The sequence below is a fragment of the Xenopus laevis genome, chromosome 7S, assembly GCF_017654675.1.
Source record: "Xenopus laevis strain J_2021 chromosome 7S, Xenopus_laevis_v10.1, whole genome shotgun sequence".
NCBI classification, from domain to species: domain Eukaryota; kingdom Metazoa; phylum Chordata; class Amphibia; order Anura; family Pipidae; genus Xenopus; species Xenopus laevis.
The window spans coordinates 73,073,359-73,096,353 of record NC_054384.1 but is presented as its reverse complement, the minus strand read 5'-3'; the positions used below and the strand labels follow the sequence as shown (position 1 = coordinate 73,096,353).

Sequence of the window (22,995 nt, the reverse complement as noted above, 5' to 3'; positions counted from 1 at the left end):
GGTCTATAGATGGGTAGCACAACCATGCAGTGTCTAGAAAACAGAATTATACTGGTGGCTTCTATTTATTATTATCACTTGCTCACAAAATAAATATTATCCCCTGGAAGTATGACATTTATAAACAGGTTCCATCTTGCCTTTGCTTTATTTGTTAACTGACTTTTATTGTTCTTGAAACAGGTTTTCATACAGAGTATACAGAGTTGTAAACCCCTTTTCAGTGCTTTTACTACTTTTAGTTTCTTATGTGTTAACGTTATATCATGGTTTATCAACAGAGATAAATATGGTACTTACATTTAACCTTGAACTAGTTGTCTGGCTAGATCTTTTTTCTGCAAGAAGGTCTTTAACTGTGTGTTTTACCCGGACTCCCTGGTAAATTCTTTTATTGAAGTCACTTGGAACTATGAAGAAAACAGATGGTTTTAGTATACAGCACCGAGTATTCCCTATATACTGTATCACAGGTAAACAAACAGTCTATTTTGAATGGACCAACAACTTGACCCAATCAAGAATTAAACTTTTAAAACATTTTGGATAAAATGATGGTCTTTGAGTGGAAAACAGATGCAGAAGAAAAAGATTGAAAACTATAAACCAGCATTACCTAAGAATAACAAAGGTCATGTAACAAATACAGTAATGCCAGATCTATACTTAGCAATCATTGTGATACTTTTTGCATTACCTAATTAATCGGAGGATGATACTTCTCCTGTGCATGGTAGCAAGCACTACATACAGTGAATTCACAGTCAACTCAGAAACGGAAAAATCATGATAACTGAATGCTTTCCCTGCAATAAATATGCTCATACCATAACTAATTCTTACAAACCCACAGCATTATTAAGCTTCATCTGTTTCAGGAATAGGTTTTGGTGTAGCACTGGATTGTTGTTTGTATATTGGGACACATACAAAAAAAGCAAATGTTTCTGCTCAGGTGGGACAGCTCTGATTTTTGCCACCCAGCACTTGGTTCATGGTTGCCCATTTGATGCCCTTTTCTTCCTGCCAACTTGGTCAACGTCTGAGATATAATTCCTACACAGTATGTAAAACATTGCTGCCTGGAGACCAAGAGGATGGGAAGCACAGTTTGGCAAGCACAGTTTGGGATGCAATTTGCCGCTGAGCAACAAATCTCCCCATGGGCCACCACCCTAAAGGCCCCCATACACTGGCCGATAAAAGCTGCTGACAGACCGAGTTGGCAGCTTATTGACCTGTGTGTGGGGCCATCCAACGGGCATTCCCGATTGATATCTGGCCAAAAGTCAGCCAGATGCCGATCAAGCAGGGTTAAAAATCCGCCTCCATTCTGATCTGATCAGATCAGCCCGATGACGCCCAGCTCAATGTGGGCATATAGGATAGAAATCCACTAGTTTGGCGACATAACCAAACGAGCGGATCTCCCTGTGTATGGCCACCTTAAGAAACCAATAGCAAACAAGTGATTAATAATTCACAAAATCTGTAGCATTACACCATAAATTACATTTACCCTGTACGTGCAAGCATGTAAGTTTTAGTTTCCACAGGACTTATCCAAAGATATCTGTGTACCACAAGCATGCTGATGGGCAAACAAGGCTAATCACAAAAGTTCAGTTTAAGGGGTGAAAGGCTATGGCACTGGCCTAGCCAAAAGCCAGCAATTAATCCAAATGCAGAAAAAACGCCAATACTTTAGTATGCTGCAACAGGGGTAATCCCAATTTATTCCATAGTGCTACCAGACACTGCAGTTACGTCAAACTTGGGTGATGTTTAAATAACCCTTAGGGGCATAAAAGGGTGCTGTATTACTTTGTTTGAAATGCAATTAAAGGTACAAGTTCTGAAACCTAAAACAAATATGTTCTGTTTAAACTAAAGTATCACTCGAGCTGCTCACAAGCCTTTATAGACCAAGTCTTAGCTTGTCTGTGGACTCATTTCTAAAAGCTTATTATTCTGTGATGACAATATACCCTGCTGAGGGGATCAAGGCAAAGCTTAATTGATGAAGAGACAACTTTAATATTAATAGTAGCTAAAGTTTGCATTGGAATGGGTGTGTAAGTGCTTTAAAAGTCTATTTGGTGCCACATTAAATACAAGCAAAGTTTGTTTGTTATAAGAAAGCATTGTCTCATTATTTTTCTACAGACATGTCTGTTATAAAGCAATAGTGAAATAATGATAACGCAGGGCTGTATTATGTTGGGGAACCTTCTCATCAATGGAGAAAATTTCCCATTCATGAAACAAAATTTCCCCTGTCTTTAAAGGACCAGTCTAGAGTGCTTGTTAATGTCAGAAGAATCTGCTTTTTTATCAAGAAAACTAGAAATAAGAAAATAAATGATATAGGTTATGTTTACTTTGAGCCTCACAGTTCTCAGTTTCTCTTTGTAGGTTGATTATTTTATTTGGGCAGAAAAATGCAATGAACACCAAGAGAGGCTAAATAGTATGGCTATCATACAGGACACTGCCGTTTAAATGAAGTTGGGAATATAATCGGTCATACCAGGCTCATAATGAAGATTTGCACTGATGATTATAAAGACCACTGACAAATATAATCATTAAGCAAATAAGGTATTTCCTGGCTAAGAGCGAAATGGTGAAGTACGGGTCACAAATAACTCCAGCTGAACAAGTCGGGTTACATTATCTGCAAATAATGGGTCAATGAGACAAATATAGAGGTAGCACAAAAATAACATGCTGGAACCATATGGTAATACTAGTAGATCACGCACAGGTATTTAATTCAAATGAAACCACTTCAATCAGTTCAGATATGCTCGCTGTATTTATGAGTTACCGTAGATATTATTTTTCAGCTAACGATTGACATGGCCAATACCAATACACTATGATGACAATAACTTTCTGCTACACCGTACAGCATAGGTGAATGTTCAACGGTAGTATGAACTAGTCAACTGTATGACGGGCTGGCTGCAAGTACAGTCAGTAATCTGTAATTTAAAAATGCAGCCAGCCACAGCAGGAAGGTTTACTGTACTTTATTCCTTCCAACCCCTTCTTATAGCAAAATCTAATGTATCAGCCTATACCACATTTTTATTTATTTTTTGTTCTGTTTTTATTTGGGTTAAGATTTGCTTCTGGGGTGGGGGGCGCCACAGCAGCTGGGCCCAGGGGAGCACAAAAAGTAAATCCAGCCCTGGAAATCACTAGCGAATAACCTAACCTATAGGAGTAGAATTATATATATATATATATATATATATATATATATATATATATATATATATATATAGGGATGTGAAAATCTTAGACACCCTTACACATTACAGACAGGCACATCCCTAATAATATGGACACCTCAGTGGGTCCTTATGGGGACCTTGTGCTTATGTAACCCCTGCAGTTCACACAGTGTACTCTAGAGGCACTGTGCCAGAGTATAAAAGGTTTAGGAACCATGTGCTCTGGGTCCATTGCTTTAGCCCAACCAAGCAGGCTGGAAGGGAATGGGTGATGCTGACCCTAGGCGCCTTGGCCCTAGTAATTAGATAGCTATACTCGTTTTATAGATCGCTCTAGGAGTGATAGAGAGGTTAAATAGTTGAGCAGCTCCAGGCTCCGCCGAGGAGATTAGAGGGATTAAGATCCCAGGGTATTACTGACCCAGAGTAAGGAACCAAGTGTTGAGATAGGGATGTCAGGAGTTCCCCTAGTCTGCCACTGGAAGATATACTGAAAACCGGCAATACCCATCATATGCTGTCAACTTACTCTCTGCTGTATATTCCCTAAACTGTGGGGATTCAGCCTATACGTGCTGTGAGTATATGCTTCCTTTATGCTGCTGTATATACTCCATTGTGGATCAATGTGCTAAATGATCTCTGTGCTATTGTTCAATAAATATTGTTCTTGGTTCAACTGTTAAAGAACTACTGGCGCCCAACATTGTGCTATCGCATCAGGTTACAGTTACGCTGCACCCTTGCCTCCACCCCGTTGCGAGGGCTTACCCCTGAGAAAGAGAGCTCATCGGTGGTCTCAGCCCACCAAGGAACGTAGCTAAACTGTCCCAGCACAAGTCAGTTTACTATAGCGCTACATATATATATATATATATATATATATATATATATATATATATATATATATATATAAATAAAAATATATATATTGTGTAATGGATCAAGCACTCCCACACTGCGATTCATCAAATCACCCTATCCAATTGTCGGCTATTTAGAATTGTTCAAAAGATCTGGATGCACACTGGGATTTTTAGAGAAATAAAAATGTAACTTTTATTTAATGCATAGTTAAAAGAAAACAGGCCTGTATATATGATATTTTTTAGAAAAGAAACCCTCCAGTATCATAAAATATGTAAATACAAAATCTTAAAATATACTAGCGTTGACTCTCTTGTACAGTGCAATACAAATTTATACAGTGCCAGTGTCAATCAAATGTTTTACCTCGGCGTTTGGTGTCTTACAAAATAGTTGTATAAAGAGATTGCCATTATGGTTTCAAGTTTTAATCATTTCCTCTTCCTCCGTGAGTCTCCTACTTGCTTATCCCCATAGTCCATCATCAAAGCTCCTCGTGTGTTACTATTGAACACTGAGTGAGAGCGACATTGGAATGACCAATAGAAGAATCTCATAAAAACCCAGCCGGTCACGTCGCGCCCCGCGCAGCCGTGCGTAAACGAGGGCGCGCGTGCACAAACATGCGTAAACGAGGGCGCGCGCGTGCAAAGGAACAGAAAGCGGCACCTGAACAGAGGCGGATAGCCCTGCAAAAGGAATACTAATAATGCATTATTCTGTTAATATTCAAGCCTAAAACAACTTGAAAGCATTGAATTATGGTTCATTTCTAAAGCATTTATCTTACACTTCCGAACCTTTTACTTTACCCACACAAGACAGGCGCAGATTACACTCATTATTTTTTAGGCATGAGATCTCTGGTGATTGTTGCTTAACAATATGTTTGTTATGACCCTTTGAGGAAAATATTTAAATGCTGGAAAAGATCTTGTTTAAAATGAAAAGGATCCATTCGTAGAGTCATTAAATGATCCTCCTGTTTTTCATTGCATACCTCCCAACATTTTTTAAATAAAAAGAGGGAAAAAAAGTTTCTGCGCGTAGTGTGCCCATTTTTGTGTTCACACCCTCTAATTACCATGTTCATTTTACAAAATTTGGCAGGTTATAAAAGTTCGAACATATTTTTTTTTCAGTTATTACAGTTTTGCTAATGAAGATGAATTGTCCTTTAAGCTGTGAGTCTAACTTTTCCCAAGGGACCTGTTATCTTATATTGTTACAATTTCTTATTTGCTTATCTAGATACATTTGAATTGTTACAAATGTATCTTATTTTCTGTTGTGGCTGTTCTGGGCTCTCTGCCAAAAGCCAATCAAGTTAGAAACATTGTTTGTTTTTCTGGCTGTTCAGTGCAGAGAAAAACAGGACTTTCCAGTACAAATGAGGGACTGCAGGTTGAGCTGAGAAAAGAGGGACTGTCCCGCTAAAAACGAGACAGTTCGGAGGTATGTTATAGTTTGAGGCTGTGCCTCAGGACAACAATTTCGAATGTGATTCTTTTATGTTTCTAAAGCTGCAGCACCTGCACAGTTGGCCACATTTTTTCAATGGCTTCTGCATTCAAATGATATGGTGATGGTTCTTTTCTTAAACTAAACACACTGTACTTCCAGGCTAAAGATGGCGATAGATGCAAAGTTCCTATCGTTTGAATCCTCAAACGATCAGACTTCTCCATCTCCAGACCTGCCACTAATCATTCAGATCAAATAAAGTAGTAAAAGAACAGATCAGCCGATGTTCTGCCCCTGACAGCAATCGTACGGAAGTTATGTCTGACAAAAGCTGGTGACGGTCTACCACTGATATCGTCGGATCGGCAATACATGCAGAGATATTATCGGCAGCCGACAGAAATCTTTTAACCCAGTAGTCCCCAACCAGTAGCTCGTGAGCAACATGTTGCTCTCCAGCCCCTTGGATGTTGCTCTCAGTGGCCTCAAAGCAGGTACTTATTTTTGAGTTCCTAGCTTGGAGGCAAGTTTTGTTTGTATAAAAACCAGATGTACTGCCAAACAGAACCTCAATGTAGGGTGACAATCCACAAAGGGGCTACTAAATGGCCAATCACACCATTTATTTGGCACCCCAAGAACATTTTTCATGGTAGTGTTGCTCCCCAACTCCTTTTACTTCTGAATGTTGCTCACGAGTTCAAAAGGTTGGGGATCCCTGTTTTAACCTGTCCGATCGACCAAACGACCGATCTCCATGGGACGAAAAATGTCGGGACTCTCCACACACCGTCCGAAAATCGAACGAATTGAGGGTTTGTTCGATCGGATCTTTGCATATATGGACAGCTTAAAGGAATAGCAATGTTTAAATGAACATGTAGCCCCTGACTGACTTTTCTTTTAATGGTTTGTGATTGTGGAGCACTTTACATTCTGTAGGTTTAAAAGGTATAATGGACCCCCATGTAATATGACATTTTTTTACCCTGGATGCTGAACTTTCTATAGTGTAATACATTCTAGTCTCTTTGAGTGTTCTACCTAAAATCATTATTTCATAATGAGCCACAATTGATAAAGTATTTGGGCTAGTCTTTCCCACCCCAAACTGTAAAGTAAAAGCAGTGTGTAGAATTAAAGGGGATGGGGGACAGAATTACACGCTTGTTTCTGTTTCTCTTACAAATGCAAAACAGGGCTCCTACCTCTGATGTTTTTCTTTGCAGTGGAGAAACACCTAATACGTCTCTGGGCCACCTGTCCTTCACATGAATGGAAACCACCTGGCAATGTTCAGGACAGGTGATTTTCAGCCTGGAAATGCACATTTGTTTGTGCATGGGCAATTTCATTCATGTGAAAGGCTGCACAGAGGGTATTGAGTATTTCTAGGCTGAACTATGCTGGTTGGTAGTGATGGGCGAATCTCTCCCACTTAGTTTCGCCGAAAAATTAGCGAATTTCCCGCAAAATTCGCAAACGGCAAAAAATTTGCGAAAAATCGTGAATTGAAATGTTTTCACAAAAAAATCGAGCAATTCGAACGTTTTCACTATAAAATCGAGCAATTCGAATGTTTTCATGAAAAAAACGGAAATTGACACGGGAATTCGTCGCAAATTCATGCCATCACTACTGCTTGGAACGCTCCTGCTTCTATGACTTCCATATAAGGTTGTTCTATGGCAGGATGAAAGGACAGGGCTGGTCTGCACTGCTTGATGCAACTCTTTGCACCCAACACCAGATTTTTAATCTGACACTCGGTACAGAGGGCAGCATTTCCAGGGGCACAAGTGCTTGTTAAATGAGCACTAAGGGGTGCACTCTCGAGCCACAGGGATATGTACAGGGTCAGACTGGTGCATTGAGGGCCCACCTGGGCTGCAAAACAAAGGGCCCTCCAGGTAGAGTCCTGCACGGGTCCATTTTTTGGAACCCATACCCGCAACCTGCAATCTGCAACCTGGACCCGCAACCCGCATTCTTACCCACATGGACCCGCTACCCGACCCGAAAGTACCTTATCCGCAACTCAGACCCGCTGACCATCAAGAATGTGGAAGTGCTGTCATTGTAAACCGGAAGTGACATCATCGGAAGTAGACATGCTCATAAAAAAGGAGTACATATTGCTTTTGAGAAGACCCGCGGCGCGACCCGAAAACCCGCAGAACCGCCGACCTGCGTCTATACCCACACCCGGAACTTCTACCCGCAAGCTTCAGGGTACTGCAGGTTTTTGCGGGTAACCCCTGGGTACCGGACCCGCTGCTGGACTCTACCTCTACAGGTTTTCCCCCCATGTCCCTACAACCCAGTCCGACCCTGGATATGTAAATTACCCCTTCTGAGTTTTCTCCCTGAGCTCTTTATCAACCCATTGACAGGAATGGAATGTGTCTATCAGTGTGCATATACAGCACAAACAAGCTCTAGTCACTACTGTATGTGCACTGACAGATTCCAATGCTGCTACTGTGCACATATACCAAGTGGATAGGGCCAAATCAGTGTTTTATTCTCTATTGGAAAAAAATGCAGTGTGTGCCATAAGCCTAATCATCTAACCATCTTCACATAAAGCTATTTTATATTTATTTGTATTTTTTTTAGATCTTTTGTGAAGCTTAAGTGAAAAGGCACAATTATGGCTTCAAAGGTGCTGTTCACGAAATCACTTACCTAAGTCATATGAAGGGAGAGTAAATAGTGAATTTATACAAATATCCTGAAAATATCAGATGTCTTTAAAAATGTTTTTTTTAAAAAATCAAATGGGATAGAGCTTATCATTTTTCTTTTTTTCATTTACAATTTGGAATACAACATTCCCAGGCCCTTTTCAAGGATGAAAAAGGTCCCAAGGGGGACCGAAACTTTGGAGCACTGTGATGTGTGAAAAATAAAATCACGTGATTTATTAAGGGAAGTGCTGGCCTGGGAATGTTTTATTCCAAATTGTGAGTATATGATTGATATTTGGCCATGCACCTCTGAAACTTCTTTGTTGGAATGCGGATACTGAAGATATACGTAGTGCGTCCGCACTCGCTCATCTGGCCGTTACGATTACCAGGTGCAGTGTCAATGTTGAAACAATGTAAATCCAAATGTTGCGACACGCACTCCGGATATTTTCAATAGATTTTATTAAATATCATCATAAGAAAGGCATGATGCCTTTCTTATGATGATATTTAATAAAATCTATTGAAAATATCCGGAGTGCGTGTCGCAACATTTGGATATATATATATATATATATATATATATATATATATATATATATATATATATATATATATATATATATATTCTCCTATTCACTTGGTTAGCAGATGTAGGCTCTCCTGCTGTTCCACTTTCCCACAACTTTCAGTTACATTCACTCCAGTGAAATGTACAATATCATTCTCTGTCAGACACACCCAAGCCTTGTAGCTTCTAGAGATTCCCTAAAGGTATCTTTCCTTTTCAGATGTTTTCCCATGCAACCTCACATTGAAATGATATAGAGTTTGCTTAATCAGCAGTTACAGTGAAGTTTACATTCACACAAGTCTTTACAAAAAAAAAAGAAATATATATATACTCTATATGCATGTGGCCTTTATGTTATTAATTTTTCATTGTGTTTGTTTGAATATCATAGATAAAGTACAGGTATGGGATCGGTTATCCAGAAACCCATTATCCAGAAAGCTCCAAATAACGGAAAGTCCATCTACCATAGACTCCACTATAATAAAATTATTTTTTAAAATGATTTCCCTTTTCTCAGCAATAATTAAAAAGTACCGTGTATTTGATCCAAACTTAGAAAACCATCTTATTGGGTTTAATGAATGTTTACACGATTTTCTAGGAGACTTAAGGTATGATAAAGCTTGCGGATTAGCAAGCGAAACGCGCGTCAGGCGCTCTTAGAATTTTAAAACTGTTAGGCAGGGACGGTGTCTTGAGTAACTGCGGGTTAAAAAAACGGAAGGGTGGAAGGGTGGAAGGGCGGAAGGGTGGTTTGGGTAATACCGGTATACTGATACAAGCCGCGGTGCTCCGTGGCTTTCTCACCTTCTAGCTGGCGGTTTGGTCTCATCAATGGAAGGGTGGTGCGGGTTGAAGCCGACAGTCAAATCTGATTAGAGAAGCCTCCTCTCCTTGCCGGCGCTGACGGCTATTTGTAATGGAGTAAGCGGGCGTTTGTCTCTCTGCACGTACTGGACGGTCCGCACACCTAGTATTTTCTGTCCAGCTAACTGAGTAGACGGATCTCGCAATTTGGCGGATTCGGTCTCTCCTAGCTTAGAAACACATCAGCTTTTTAAGGTTGCTAAAGGATAAGGGACACAAACTGCCTGAATACAGTGTGGTCTGTGGAATTGGGGCTCATTCACGGACCAGTTCTGGGTCATATATATAGTACCACTTAACCCTATTTCCACCCGATCCATATATACATGGTGGGCCACCAGTACCCCAAGACTGTGAGTGAAGTCGTGGGTAACTTACCATTTATTTGCAAGTAAAACCGCACCGTTCTGACAAGTAAATACCGTCTATTAGCTGATGACCTTGAGTCTACTTCAGCTTCCCTACCTAACCTTGATTTTAACATACACCTTACCTTTATTTTGTCTCATTACAATTTTAGGATGTAATTAATAAAAGTTATATTTTATAATTTTGTTGCTTTGGGAATCCAGTTAACCAGTGTGGGAAGGTGCAAATTTATGGGTCATACTTTTTCTTTTTTCTCTATATTTAAGGTATGAAGATACAAATTATGGAAATATCCATATTATGGAAATATCCATTATTCAGAAAGCCCCAGGTCCTGCCCATTCAGAATAACAGGTCCCATACCTGTATTTATATTTTCAACTCCTGATAATAATCCTTTTGTCCTTTGTTTCATTGTTGTGCTCAGGTTAATACTCTCCAACTCTGTACAGATGGAAATTACTGAAAGGCTCATTAAAGGCTCCTATTTTCTGGTAGCAGAAGGCATAATTTGTACTATGTATATGCAGAAAATGTCAGCATTGTCCATTGTAGACAACATTATCATGCGATTTGCATCAAGGTACTACTTGTAAAGTCACAGATATTTCTTAACTGTGTAATGATTTTATGTGAATGTGTATACAGCTGTAAAATTCCAGTGTACAAAGAGGTGGGAGCTTGAAAAATTTAAGCTGAAAATCACTTTGACTTCCACCACTTTTAAAACAGTATTTCGCATTCTCTCTCATAATATTTTTTTTGCCATCTGAATTTGTCTGATTGACTGCACCAGGTTTGGAATGGTGTAACATAATGGTTCTATTTTTGTTGATAGGCTTATGTAAGAAAACACAATGGAATATTTTCACAACTACAATGCACGTCATTAAATCACTCAACAGAGCATTGCATTTACTCAATTTATTTTACACCAACTCTTAAGGTAGCCATATACCTAAAGATCTTTGCCCTACATGGCCACCTGGTACTGGGCCATTTTGTGCTGCTCAGATCTTCTAATCATAATGGAGGCAAATTTGGGCCATAGGGAACATCTGCCTGATGTTTGATCAGACACCTGTCTGGAAGGAGAGCATATATTTTGCAGACTCAAGCTGAAGGGGATTGATCACCTGCTTAAATTTGGCCATGTATGTCCAGCATTACCCCTTTTTAAATAATAATACACACCCTTTATTAATATAGCCTTCTTTAGCATTTTATAATACCCTTTCCCTTAAACTCACAATTTTTTTTCCTAACTAGTTAGTTTTCCTAACTTTTTTCTAAGTATATCAGTAGAGAATGGTTTTCAGTAGTGTTATAATATGGCCAGGCAGAATGGTGTTGCCAGGCCCTGTTTTAAAATGGTCACAATAATGTCATCAATTAGTTTTTATAATAAAGTTTACCCTTTTACCTTTTTTTTAAACACATTGAAATCGCAGCTGCACTTTGTGGCTGTGATTTTGACATCTCGGTGCCACAACATTCATCAGTGAGTAAGTAATCTGAGCTATGTACCAACAAATGTGCTGTATTTTTTTCTAGTTAAGTAAAAAGGCAAATCAGATTCACAGAGATACTTCATTTTAAATAGTACACAAGCATTTACTGGTTTAAGTTGCATTCTATTTTATATTTTTACAATTTTTCTAAAATTTAAATGTAGAAATATAGTTTTCCCTCTTTTTTTGCTTCAATATGAAAAATGAATGACTTTAACAAGGCATACATTGAAACATTTGCTCCTTTGGTTAAGTTGCCATAAAAACAGTGCTTTACCCAATTTGGCCACCAGTTTGCTTGACCAATGATTGGATCATAATGACAACCTAGGGTGACCATTGTGCTTGGACCCAACAGGATTTCCTAACCTGTCCGATAGCTTCAGCCTGATTTTCAGATATCGGTTGGGCAGGTAATAAGGTGGGCCCCAAACATAGGCCCATAAGCTGCCAACTCATTCCTGAGGGACCTGGTACAATGTGAAGGACAGCACACCATATTGAGATCCAGAAAGCACTAGGTCCCAAGTATACCGTATAATTGATCCTATACTTGTATAATATTTTAATTGAATGGATATATTTGCTAGTAGTACCTGTACTTTAGTATTGGCTGCTTTTATTCATAGAACTTTGAGTTTACACTGGAGGTCATCTGGAGAGGGGTTGAACTTAATGAATTATTGTCTTCCAATCCAAATTAGTTATGTAACTATAATGGAAATGTCCCTAAAAATAGAAGTGGAATATCACTAAAAATTTTCTAATTTATCTTTTGGTTAATGTGAGAGGGCCTTTTTATCCTATACTGTTGTTTAAATGTCAGTTACTATACTATGAAGAATTGTACCCTCACACACAATACAAAGGTTTTAATTAATGTTGTTTAGTAATACAGGTTAAATTACCCAAAAGGTGATATAGAACTGTATGACTGATTTAATTGTGTATTATATTAGAGACACCTGCTTCCAAATCATTTTAAAGCCTTGCAAAGTTCAGTTATAACCTTGAGAAAAGAAATAAAATAAGGCACTAAAAGCAGCTTTAGGCTTCCTTTATATTGCCTTCAGTATACATCTTCTATTTTATTTGTTCCTCAAAATAAATATGTTTTCAGAATGGGATATTATTTATTGTTACATCAGTTCTGGCTTTGCTAAATAAAGCATACTCGTGGGTTTAGTTCAATCAAGTACGACCTCCAATAGTTTCCTCCAGACTCTGTTTTATATAACAAAGCTAAAAAAGTGCCCAAGATGTAGGGGGTTATTTACTAAACTCCAAATGCAAAAATCTTGAATTTTTTTTAAAATCAGACTTTTAAAAAATCACAAATTTTTCGGAATTTATTAAACCCTGAGAATGGAAAAGTCTGAATCAGAAAACCCTGCATCTCAGACCTGTCGAGGTTGCATAAAAGTCAGTGGGAGAAGTCCCAATGATTTTTTGATGTGCGCTGGGTTTCGTGCAATACCCCGAAGTTTTTGGTGTTTTTTGGGCAAAAAGGATTACGAAATCCGAGTTTTTTGGAAAATGTAATAATAAATAAGTGTAAAAAAACCCAAACGGATTTAATTGGAAAATGTTGAGATAAATATCGGACTTTGATAAATAACCCCTGTAATCTTTCCATAAGACATAGGGTGGCCCTCACATTCAAAGGTATTCAAAGAAGTATAGATATCCAGTGATGTTTTTACTAAACCCTATTGAAGATATAACCCTGGTGTATGGTCAGCAAACACTGGGCTTGCTGTATGTATGTAATACCAAAACATGACAGCCCTACTAGTGGGAGAAAAGATAAAACACAACAGCTACTAGTGGGAGAACAGGACCTGTATCAAAAAGCAATTCAACTGTATAAATTCACCTTGATGAGCAGAAGCTGTCCAGAGACATTAACTAAAGTTTAGACACATTGGCTAGAGTCTACATGTATCAGCAAGCACAGAGGCCTACATTCTCCTGGCTGTTGTAGATAACATCCCAAGCGATCATCTTGAAAGATTATTTGCATATCTCCCAGCTCACCCTGTCTTAACGGACTGATACAGATCTGTCATCCTGCCTGTTTACATCAAATCTACCTGTTTTACAGGACCAAGATAAAAATGATTACTGGATGGAAAGGCTTTTACATTTTCTAAATCATATTAAATTTCTGTTGTACAGGTGATGCTGAGTATGATATATGCACAGAAATGTCATAATCTGTAATCATCTAGATTAATATCATAAAGTACATGTCTACTAAATGTAGTCTCACCTGCTTTGACTGTGTTAAGATCACGTGCTTATAGATGTATCTGATAAAGCTTCCTTTGGTGGATTTAAGGGATTAGTGCACATAAAGCTCTGTAGGCTATGACTGGAGAGGTACAAGGGAAGGATTTCCATCTTCACCTCAGGGGAAGGCAGGGAAATAGCCTTGTATTTGCTCCCCTAATTCATATATAGCCTAACTGTCTAAACAGCTAAAGGCAACATGTATCTTGTCACCACAACTGTTTAAAGAAGTGCCTGAAGGCATATCACAGGTGTTTCACACAGTTAGTGTACCTTAAATTTAAAAGGGTGACCTGTAGGTCATATTTTAAGATCAACCTATGGATATAACCTTCTCAGAATAACTGTAGGCAAATCAGGTGGACTGAGCTTTATAGAAAGGCAAGCCCTTTAGCTATACAGTTTTCAGACTGAATTCCGGTATTAGCATATGACGATTATGACTACTAACCTATGCCTTTAAAATTGGCTTGCATGACTTTTGTGATCTTAAGGTCTGCAGTTACTTTAGTATAGGTATCCATATATACAGTAGTTTATGTATGTGAGTGTATAGGTAGGTCGGTATGTATGTGTATATATGTGCGCTGAGGTTCATTCATAGTAATTTTTATCTATGTAACTATGTAATTTTGTAACCTGCCCTATGAAATATGACCAATTTTATTCCATTAATGAAGGTAAACATATATATGTGTTTTTGAACTGAGATTTAACTCTATAATTAATAAAATAGACTCCATTTGTGCATGTTGATAACGATATTTGAAATGATCAACTTTGCTTATTTCATACTCATACTCAGTTCACACAATGCATTGCATGCTGTTTTCACAGATTTGTTAATTAGCTGGCAATTGCTACGTTGTTGAAATAGTCAGAATAATCATAGTAGTCAGTAGCAGTTACGTTTACAAATAACCTTAAAACCATCAATAATGTGTTGGTATATGTACATCGGAATGTTGCTTACAATTACAAGTCTTTAATTATGCCAAATAAAATTTTTGGGTTTCATTCCTCTTTAAGGTAGAACCATAAAATATGGCACTCAGCTGCACCAGAACTCCTGTTTTTTTTGTAACACTTCATAGCAAAGAAAGTTTTGACTCTTTGTTCCATAGGCCTGAAAATCCCAAGTGGCCCCCTTTACAGTGTTACCCTTAATAGAGAAAAATTGAAAGTATACCATCCAAAAGCATCAGCTGTTGGTAATGGGATGATATCTGATGTTAATATGCTCTATAGAGAACCAATACTTCAAATTAATTAACTTTTATGCACCAAATAACCAATTTCAGTTTCTTTCCAAAACATTGCCATATTTGACAGAGCACAAAAAGGTAGATGTATTGTGGCTGGGGATATTAACTGCATCTTAGATCCGGTTTAGAGCACAAGTAGGACATCTTCATACACCACCAAATTGCAAGTTTGTGCAGCTAAAAAAATAAGAGACTCATTCTACAACCTAACATTAGTGGATGTTTGGAGGGCCAAACACTCACTAGACAGGGAATGTCCCTATCACCCAGCTAGACATAGCAATGTCATCAAAAATAGATGTTGTGTTTACAGGTAGACAAACCTCAACACTCAGAACTAAGGTGGCAGAAGGCACATGTGATACCGTGGAGGCTCAACGATTCTATATTACTTTACCCTGAACTTCAGAAACAGATAGATCAAAGATAAAATATTACTATCAGCATAACCAGGTAGAGGACACAAGCCCCCAGAAGATATGGGCTTGCTATTAAGGAGCCCTAATTGCAATAGTTGCTGGAATGCACAAAAAAGGCAAAGTAAACAAAATTAATTAGAACTGAAAATCAAAGCAACAGAACTCTGATATCACATTAACCCTACCAAACAACTAAATTCAGAAATCCAAAGCAATGAAAGAGAGCTTAACCAGTTACTAATGATTAAAACCAAATACCAACTAAAATTATTCTAATATACCAAAAGCAACAAAGCAAATAAACTCCTAGCAATGCCAGACTAACTTAATTTCTTTTTACGAGAATGTAAGTAGAAACCTCGATTCTGGGATGGCAGTGGATGTGATTTACTTAGACTTTGCTAAAGCATTTGATACAGTGCCACACAAAAGGTTACTGGTTAAATTAAGGAATGTTGGACTGGAACATAGTATTTGTACCTGGATAGAGAACTGGCTAAAAGATAGACTACAAAGCGTGGTGGTAAACGGAACATTTTCTAATTGGACCAGTGTTGTTAGTGGAGTACCGCAGGGCTCTGTACTAGGTCCCTTGCTTTTCAACTTGTTTATTAATGACCTGGAGGTGGGCATTGAAAGTACTGTTTCTATTTTTGCAGATGAAACTAAATTGTGCAGAACTAGAGGTTCCATGCAGGATGCTGCCACTTTGCAAAGTGATCTGTCTAAACTGGAAAACTGGGCAGCAAACTGGAAAATGAGGTTCAACGTTGATAAATGCAAGGTTATACACTTTGGCAAAAATAATATAAATGCAAGTTATACACTAAATGGCAGTGTGTTGGGAGTTTCCATAAATGAGAAGGATCTAGGGGTCTTTGTAGATAACACGTTGTCTAATTCTGGGCAGTGTCATTCTGTGACTACTAAAGCAAATAAAGTTCTGTCTTGCATAAAAAAGGGCATTAACTCAAGGGATGAAAACATAATTATGCCTCTTTATAGGTCCCTGGTGAGGCCTCATCTGGAGTATGCAGTTCAGTTTTGGACTCCAGTCCTTAAGAGGGATATAAATGAGCTGGAGAGAGTGCAGAGACGTGCAACTAAATTGGTTAGCGGGACGGAAGACTTAAATTATGAGGGTAGACTGTCAATGTTGGGGTTGTTTTCTCTGGAAAAAAGGCGCTTGCGAGGGGACATGATTACACTTTACAAGTACATTAGAGGACACTATAGACAAATGGCAGGGGACCTTTTTACCCATAAAGTGGATCACCGTACCAGAGGCCACCCCTTTAGACTAGAAGAAAAGAACTTTCATTTGAAGCAACGTAGGGGGTTCTTCACAGTCAGGACAGTGAGGTTGTGGAATGCACTGCCGGGTGATGATGTGATGGCTGATTCAGTTAATGCCTTTAAGAATGGCTTGGATGATTTTTTGGACAGACATAATATCAAAGGCTATTGTGATACTAAACTCTATAGTTAGTATAGGTATGGGTATATAGAATTTTAATTAAAAGTAGTTAGGGGTGTGTGTATGGATGCTGGGTTTTCATTTGGAGGGGTTGAACTTGATGGACTTTGTCTTTTTTCAACCCAATTTAACTATGTAACTATGTAACTATGTAACTGAGAGCTAAGCAAGCCCAATCTAGAATAACCTATTTTATTGATCGTGACATAAAATTATGGATCCTAAGAAAATCGGGGATCATTTTGGAAACTTACTATACTTACTTTTCAAACTTATACACTAGTGCAGCAAAACCAAAACCAACAAGGGAGCGCATTAAAAACTATCTTAACTCTCTCAATCTATCACAGCCCACACAATCTCAGAGAGAACCACTGAAGAAATACTGCACCCATTTGTTGGTAGCCGGCTTTCACCTGCTCACCCTGCCCCATTTTGTGACGTCATTGGCAGGGCGGGCGGCATGGGTCTATAAAAGGAAGGGGGAAGTCAGGCGCTGGCGGGAGCGGATTGAGGGAGATGGTTCCGGGTCACTACTCAAGATCTCTAATAGGTATAGACCAGGTTGGTTTTGTAGCAGGTTGTCAAGCCCTCAATAATACCAGGAAATTCCATAACCTTCTGCATCTCATAAAGCAACATATATACCCAACCTTACTACTTTCACTAGATGCAGAAAAAGTTTTCGTCAGGATCTTCTGGGGCTTTATGGAAAATGCACTCAAAAGATTCCACCTTGGAGCTACATTTATTAAAGCAATCTTAGTACTATATACTACCGCTAGGGTCAACGCATCAGGGATACTGTTGGGCAAATTCTCCATTCTACCACCAATGGTACCAGGCAGGGGTGGCCATTATCTCCTATCAATTTAGCACTACTGGTAGAACCCGTAGCATGCAAAATCTGAATGAATCTGGATAAGTCTTTTTGCAGCCAACATCATTTTTTCCATCACAAATTCCCATATTTCCATACCCAAACTACTATCAGAATTGACTGAGTTTTATCAAGTAGCCTGGTACAAAATGAATCCGAGTAAAACCCAAGCATTACCCATAAATATCCCATCCCAGGACCTTTAAATATTAAAAAGTAACTTCCCATATGAATGGAGAGAAAATTTTCTCACTTACTTGGGGATTAAATTAGCTAGGGACCCAGCAATTTATAAGAAATTAAACTACCTTCCCCTGCAACAAGCACTTCAAGCAGATTACCAGAAATGGAAAACACTAATACATCCTGGCAAGGTAGAATCATTGCCACTAAGATGAATGTTCTCTCACTTATACTATATAACTTTAGTCATCATACAATACTACAAAGCTTCCCTCCAAGAAACTGCAGTACGGATGCACAGCCCACTACAACATAGAAAGTACTTGGACATTTAAAAAGTTATTTACCGAACATGTCAATACCCCAGCTAATATGGCTGCTTGCTAATCATACTGCCTACAACGAAAACCATCCTATCCAACTAGGACACACTCAACAAAAAAGTATATATATATACTGTAAATGCAACTATATAAGGAATGCTACTGAGTGAAAAAGTATTGTTTATATAAAATGGTTTTATCAGACATAAAAGTGTTTTTTGCATAATTAAAGTAATTCTAAGCAAGCTTCCAAATATATTTATATATTTACAACAGTATATTTATATATTTACAACAATTATTGATAGACCTAATTGCAGCTGAAAGTTGTATTTCTTTATCCATGTTCTATTCTGACTCTTGAAACAATGTAGAAGTTCTCTCAGGTCTGTTAATCAGCTGGTTTCTGCTATATTGTTTTAGGAGTCAGATAAAGGAGTGCAGAGAATATAAACAGCCAGAAAAATACTGCTATGAATTGCATTTACAAATAATGAGAGAACCAGAGAAAATGTGTAATGAACCCTTACTGGAAAGTTTCCTTTTATTATGTAAAAAAAACAAAACAGTTACAGGCACATTTACTAAGCTCGAGTGAAGGATTTGAAGTAAAAAAACTTCGAATTTCGAAGTTTTTTTTTGGGTACTTCGACCATCGAATAGGCTACTACGACCTTCGACTACGACTTTGATTCGAACGATTCCAACTAAAAATCGTTCCACTATTGAAACCATTCGATAGTCTCTTTTACAAAAACTTTGACTACCTACTTCGCCACTTTAAACCTACCGAGCTACAATGTTAGCCTATGGGGACCTTCCCCATAAGATTTCTAAGCTTTTTCTGATCGAACGAAAATCCTTCGGTCGATGGATTAAAATCCTTCGAATCATTCAATCGAACGATTTTTCCTTCGATTGTTTGCGGTAAATCCTTCGATATTCGAAGTTGTGCGCAAGGTTTGTACTGTAACAAACACTCTCCAAGGCTCACAATAGTCAAGGTGTAATGATTGAAAACATCACTTTTAAAGTGACTTTAGGAGTTTTGGACCACCATGAAAAGAAATCTGTTATGTACACATTTATAATCACTTCATACAAAATGTCATAACAGCAGAGCAGCTGAAAAGCAATGGTACTTCTGCTATGCTCTGTGCCAAAGCTGCGGCAGCTGCTACAATATATAGCGGCTTTGAAATCCACTCGAGCCCTATCAGATTTGTAAATGAGTCAAGGAAATTAGTATGGCCTTTAGCTGGAGATTCAAATCTCTATGAACTTAAACTAAACAGCACCATCTATTGGAGATAAAAGTGGTGCCATTTGTCTCCGTTTAGTGAGAAATTACTTTGCCGAATATGGTCATATGAATTCTTGCAGTAAATGTGAAGAACTACTGTTGGAGGGTAATCTAAGTTTTGATGACTATTTAAAGGAAAATAAATAAGGAAATTCTTCTATTTAGTCAACCTGAAATAGTACATTTCCATTTACAAATGCCCCGGATTCAAGGGCAAGAGGACTATAGGGGTAATTTACCATAACCACATGCAGAAATGCAGAGTATTAGTGCTGTAATTTCTTTTTTAAAAAATATGAGACAATTTATATTTACATTTCCCTGGCAGTGATAACAGGTTTGTATTTCGTTAACAAACATGATAGCTAACACAGAAACCAGCATTTGAAAACACTTGTATCCTGCTTCCTAAAATTAAATAAATACAGGTATGGGACCTGTTATACAGAATGCTCGGGAACAGGGGTTTTCCGGATAATGGATCTTTCCGTAATTTGGGTCATCATGCCTTAAATCTACTAGAAATTCATTTAAACATTAAATAAACCCAATAGGCTGATTTTGCTTCCAATACAGATTCATTATATCTTAGTTGGGATCAAGTAAAAGCTACTGTTTTATTAATACAGAGAAAAAGGAAATCATTTTTAAAAGTTTGGATTATTTGGATAAAATGGAGTCTATGGGAGACAGCCATTCCTATACCTGTACAAACAAAAGTACAAAACCTTGGGCTAAAATTACACAGAAAACAAGCTCCCTCTATCTCTAACTTTGTCATACTAATCTTTAAAAATATACAATTGTAGGGCCCACTTGCCATGCATACAGCAGTTTGTGACAATTATAAATAAGTCTGCCAGCCTTCCAGTTTCCCTTTCACTCATACTGACATCCAGTGATTTATGGCTTATATAAAGGCTCAGGTATAGGATGTATTATCCTAAAACCAATTAGCCGGAGAGCTCTGAATCACGGGGTGGCCATCTCCTATAGACTACATTTTCATCAAATAAGTCAAATTTGAAAATCTGATTTGCTTTTTCTCTGTAATAATAAAACACTACCTTGTATGTGACCCCTCCTAAGATTTAATAAAGCCTTATTGGAGCCAAAACAGCCCTATTGGGTTTAATTAATGTTTAAATGAATTTTAACAGACTTAAGGTAACAGAGATCCAATTTACGGAAAGATCATTTATCCAGAAAACCCTAGGCCCCCAAGCATTCTGGATAAAATATCCCAAACCTGGCAGTTTTCATTGCTTCAAAAGGACATCCTTCCTCCTAAGTTATTACAATAGGTGCTGACACATAAAAGACATGCCTTAGTAAATACACTTGAAAAGCTAAATAATTTTTCATAAAGTATAACCAACTCCTCCCTGAATGACAACAGTTGTTACTGACCTAGAGCATCTTTATATGGAATTTGAATCGTTTTAACATGCTGAGTGCATTCAGCATCTATAAATTGCACTGCCCAGAAATGTGTATTGTATTTCTAAGAAAACTTTGCGGTAAAAATGTGATATAGAAAACATATATTTTAATAAAAAAGAAAAAAAATGATAAAGTGATTAATACCGACAATAATATGTTTTTGTTAAGGGTGGGTCATCTTCAAGATAACTATTAGTATGTTATAGAATGGCAAATTCTTAGCCATTTTTTCAATTGGTCTTCTTTTTCTATAGTTTTTAATTTGTCTATTTCTTCTGCCTCCAGCTGTCAAATAGACGGTGTCTGACCCCAGTAGGGCATAAACTGTTGCTCCTTGAGGCTGCAAGTTTATTGTTATTTTTTGTTACTTATCTTTCGGTTCAGGTCCTCTCCTATTCATATTCCAGTCTTGCATTAAAAACACAAATAGGCTACTAGGGTAATGTGGGCCATAGCAACCAGATTGCTGCTGGAATTCTAAGCTAAACAACATCTGAACAAAGAAACTAAATCATTAAAAAGCACAGAGAATAAAAAATTAAGAGAAACTGCAAATTGTCTTAGAATATCACTCTCTATATTATACTAAAAGTAAATTTAAAGCTGAAAAACCCTTTTAAATCCAAACAGATAATTTGCAAAACGTGTGTGTGTGTGTGTGAATTATTTACTGTAGTGATATGACCAAACTGTAATTTTAATATATCAGTGCTGCGCAATAAGTCGGCGATATATAAATACATGTAAATGATATATATATATATATACACTGTACTGTATATGTACAGGTATGGGACCTATTCTGCAGAATGCTCAGGGCTTTGGGTTTTCCGAAAAAGGGGTTGTTTATGTAATTTGGGTACCTTCAGTCTACAAAAAAATAATTTAAACATTAATTAAACCCAATACAATTGTTCTGTCTCCAGCAAGGATTAATTAGTTATATATTAGTTGGGATCAATTGAAAGCTACTGTTTTATTAATATTATTCCAGAGAAAAAGGAAATCATTTAAAATATAATATATTATTTGTTTAAAATAGAGTCTATAGGAGACAGCCTACCCACAATTTGAAGCTTTCGGGATAATGGGTTTGAGGATAACGGATCCTATGTCTGTATATATTTATAATCCAGTGGTAGAATATATAACCTATTGTATATTTGTATATACATGCTTTAAGTCATTACAGTACTAAAATAATAACAGTACAGGGTGGACTTATATCAAATGCAATCCTGTATTTTAACCTACACTAAATTCCCAGGCACAAAAGCCCAGTGCCCAGTATTCTGCATTTGCCAGACTTACCTGTTTCCATGTTGGTCCCTGTTATTGGAATCGTCAGTCACTTGACCAAGCTCGCCCTCTTCACTAATCTTTCCTTCCACCAGCAGTTAACAAACTGGGAATATGTTGTGCTCATACTGTTTAGTGCAGAGGTGGGGAGAAAAGGAACATTTTTCACAGCCTGTGATGTGTCCAAGTGACTTTTTTCCCCTTATTTGTTTACATGCAAATACTCTTTCGCTTGTAAGCCTCCATGATTTGCATTGTCAGTGCAAACTATTATCCTAGTTCCAATGTGCATTGATCTCCAAGACAAGCTATTCTGTATGAATAGATGGAAAGTCCAACAAAGATGTTTTCAAAACATATATTTGTCTTTTAATATATCTGTATCTATAAATAATTATGTACCTGTGGAATTAGTATATATTTATTTTTTTAATGCCAAAGCAATATTCTGTTACACAGAGTAATATTAAAATAAAGCCATTAAGGCATTACAGAAATTGTAAGTAATTCATGTGTGAGCA

The 22,995-nt window shown here is 37.6% G+C and overlaps 1 protein-coding gene across 2 annotated transcripts in view; it reads right to left on the bottom strand.

Moving 5' to 3' along the window:
- The window catches only part of c11orf53.S (chromosome 11 open reading frame 53 S homeolog), a 48,489-nt gene extending 25,887 nt beyond the window's left edge, over positions 1 to 22,602 (bottom strand). Inside the window, exons 1-2 of one of the 2 annotated variants that reach the window (XM_018227744.2) lie at positions 22,487 to 22,602; positions 301 to 410 (exon numbers count right to left, since the gene is read on the bottom strand). In XM_018227744.2, the coding sequence (XP_018083233.1) occupies positions 301 to 410; positions 22,487 to 22,496 (120 nt within the window). In that variant the 5' untranslated portion in view covers positions 22,497 to 22,602. Of the gene's footprint in view, positions 1 to 300; positions 411 to 4,475; positions 4,607 to 22,486 lie in introns of those variants that run through there. The other variant, XM_041571387.1, reaches the window with a different exon arrangement.
- Between the last annotated feature and the right edge of the window lie 393 nt (positions 22,603 to 22,995).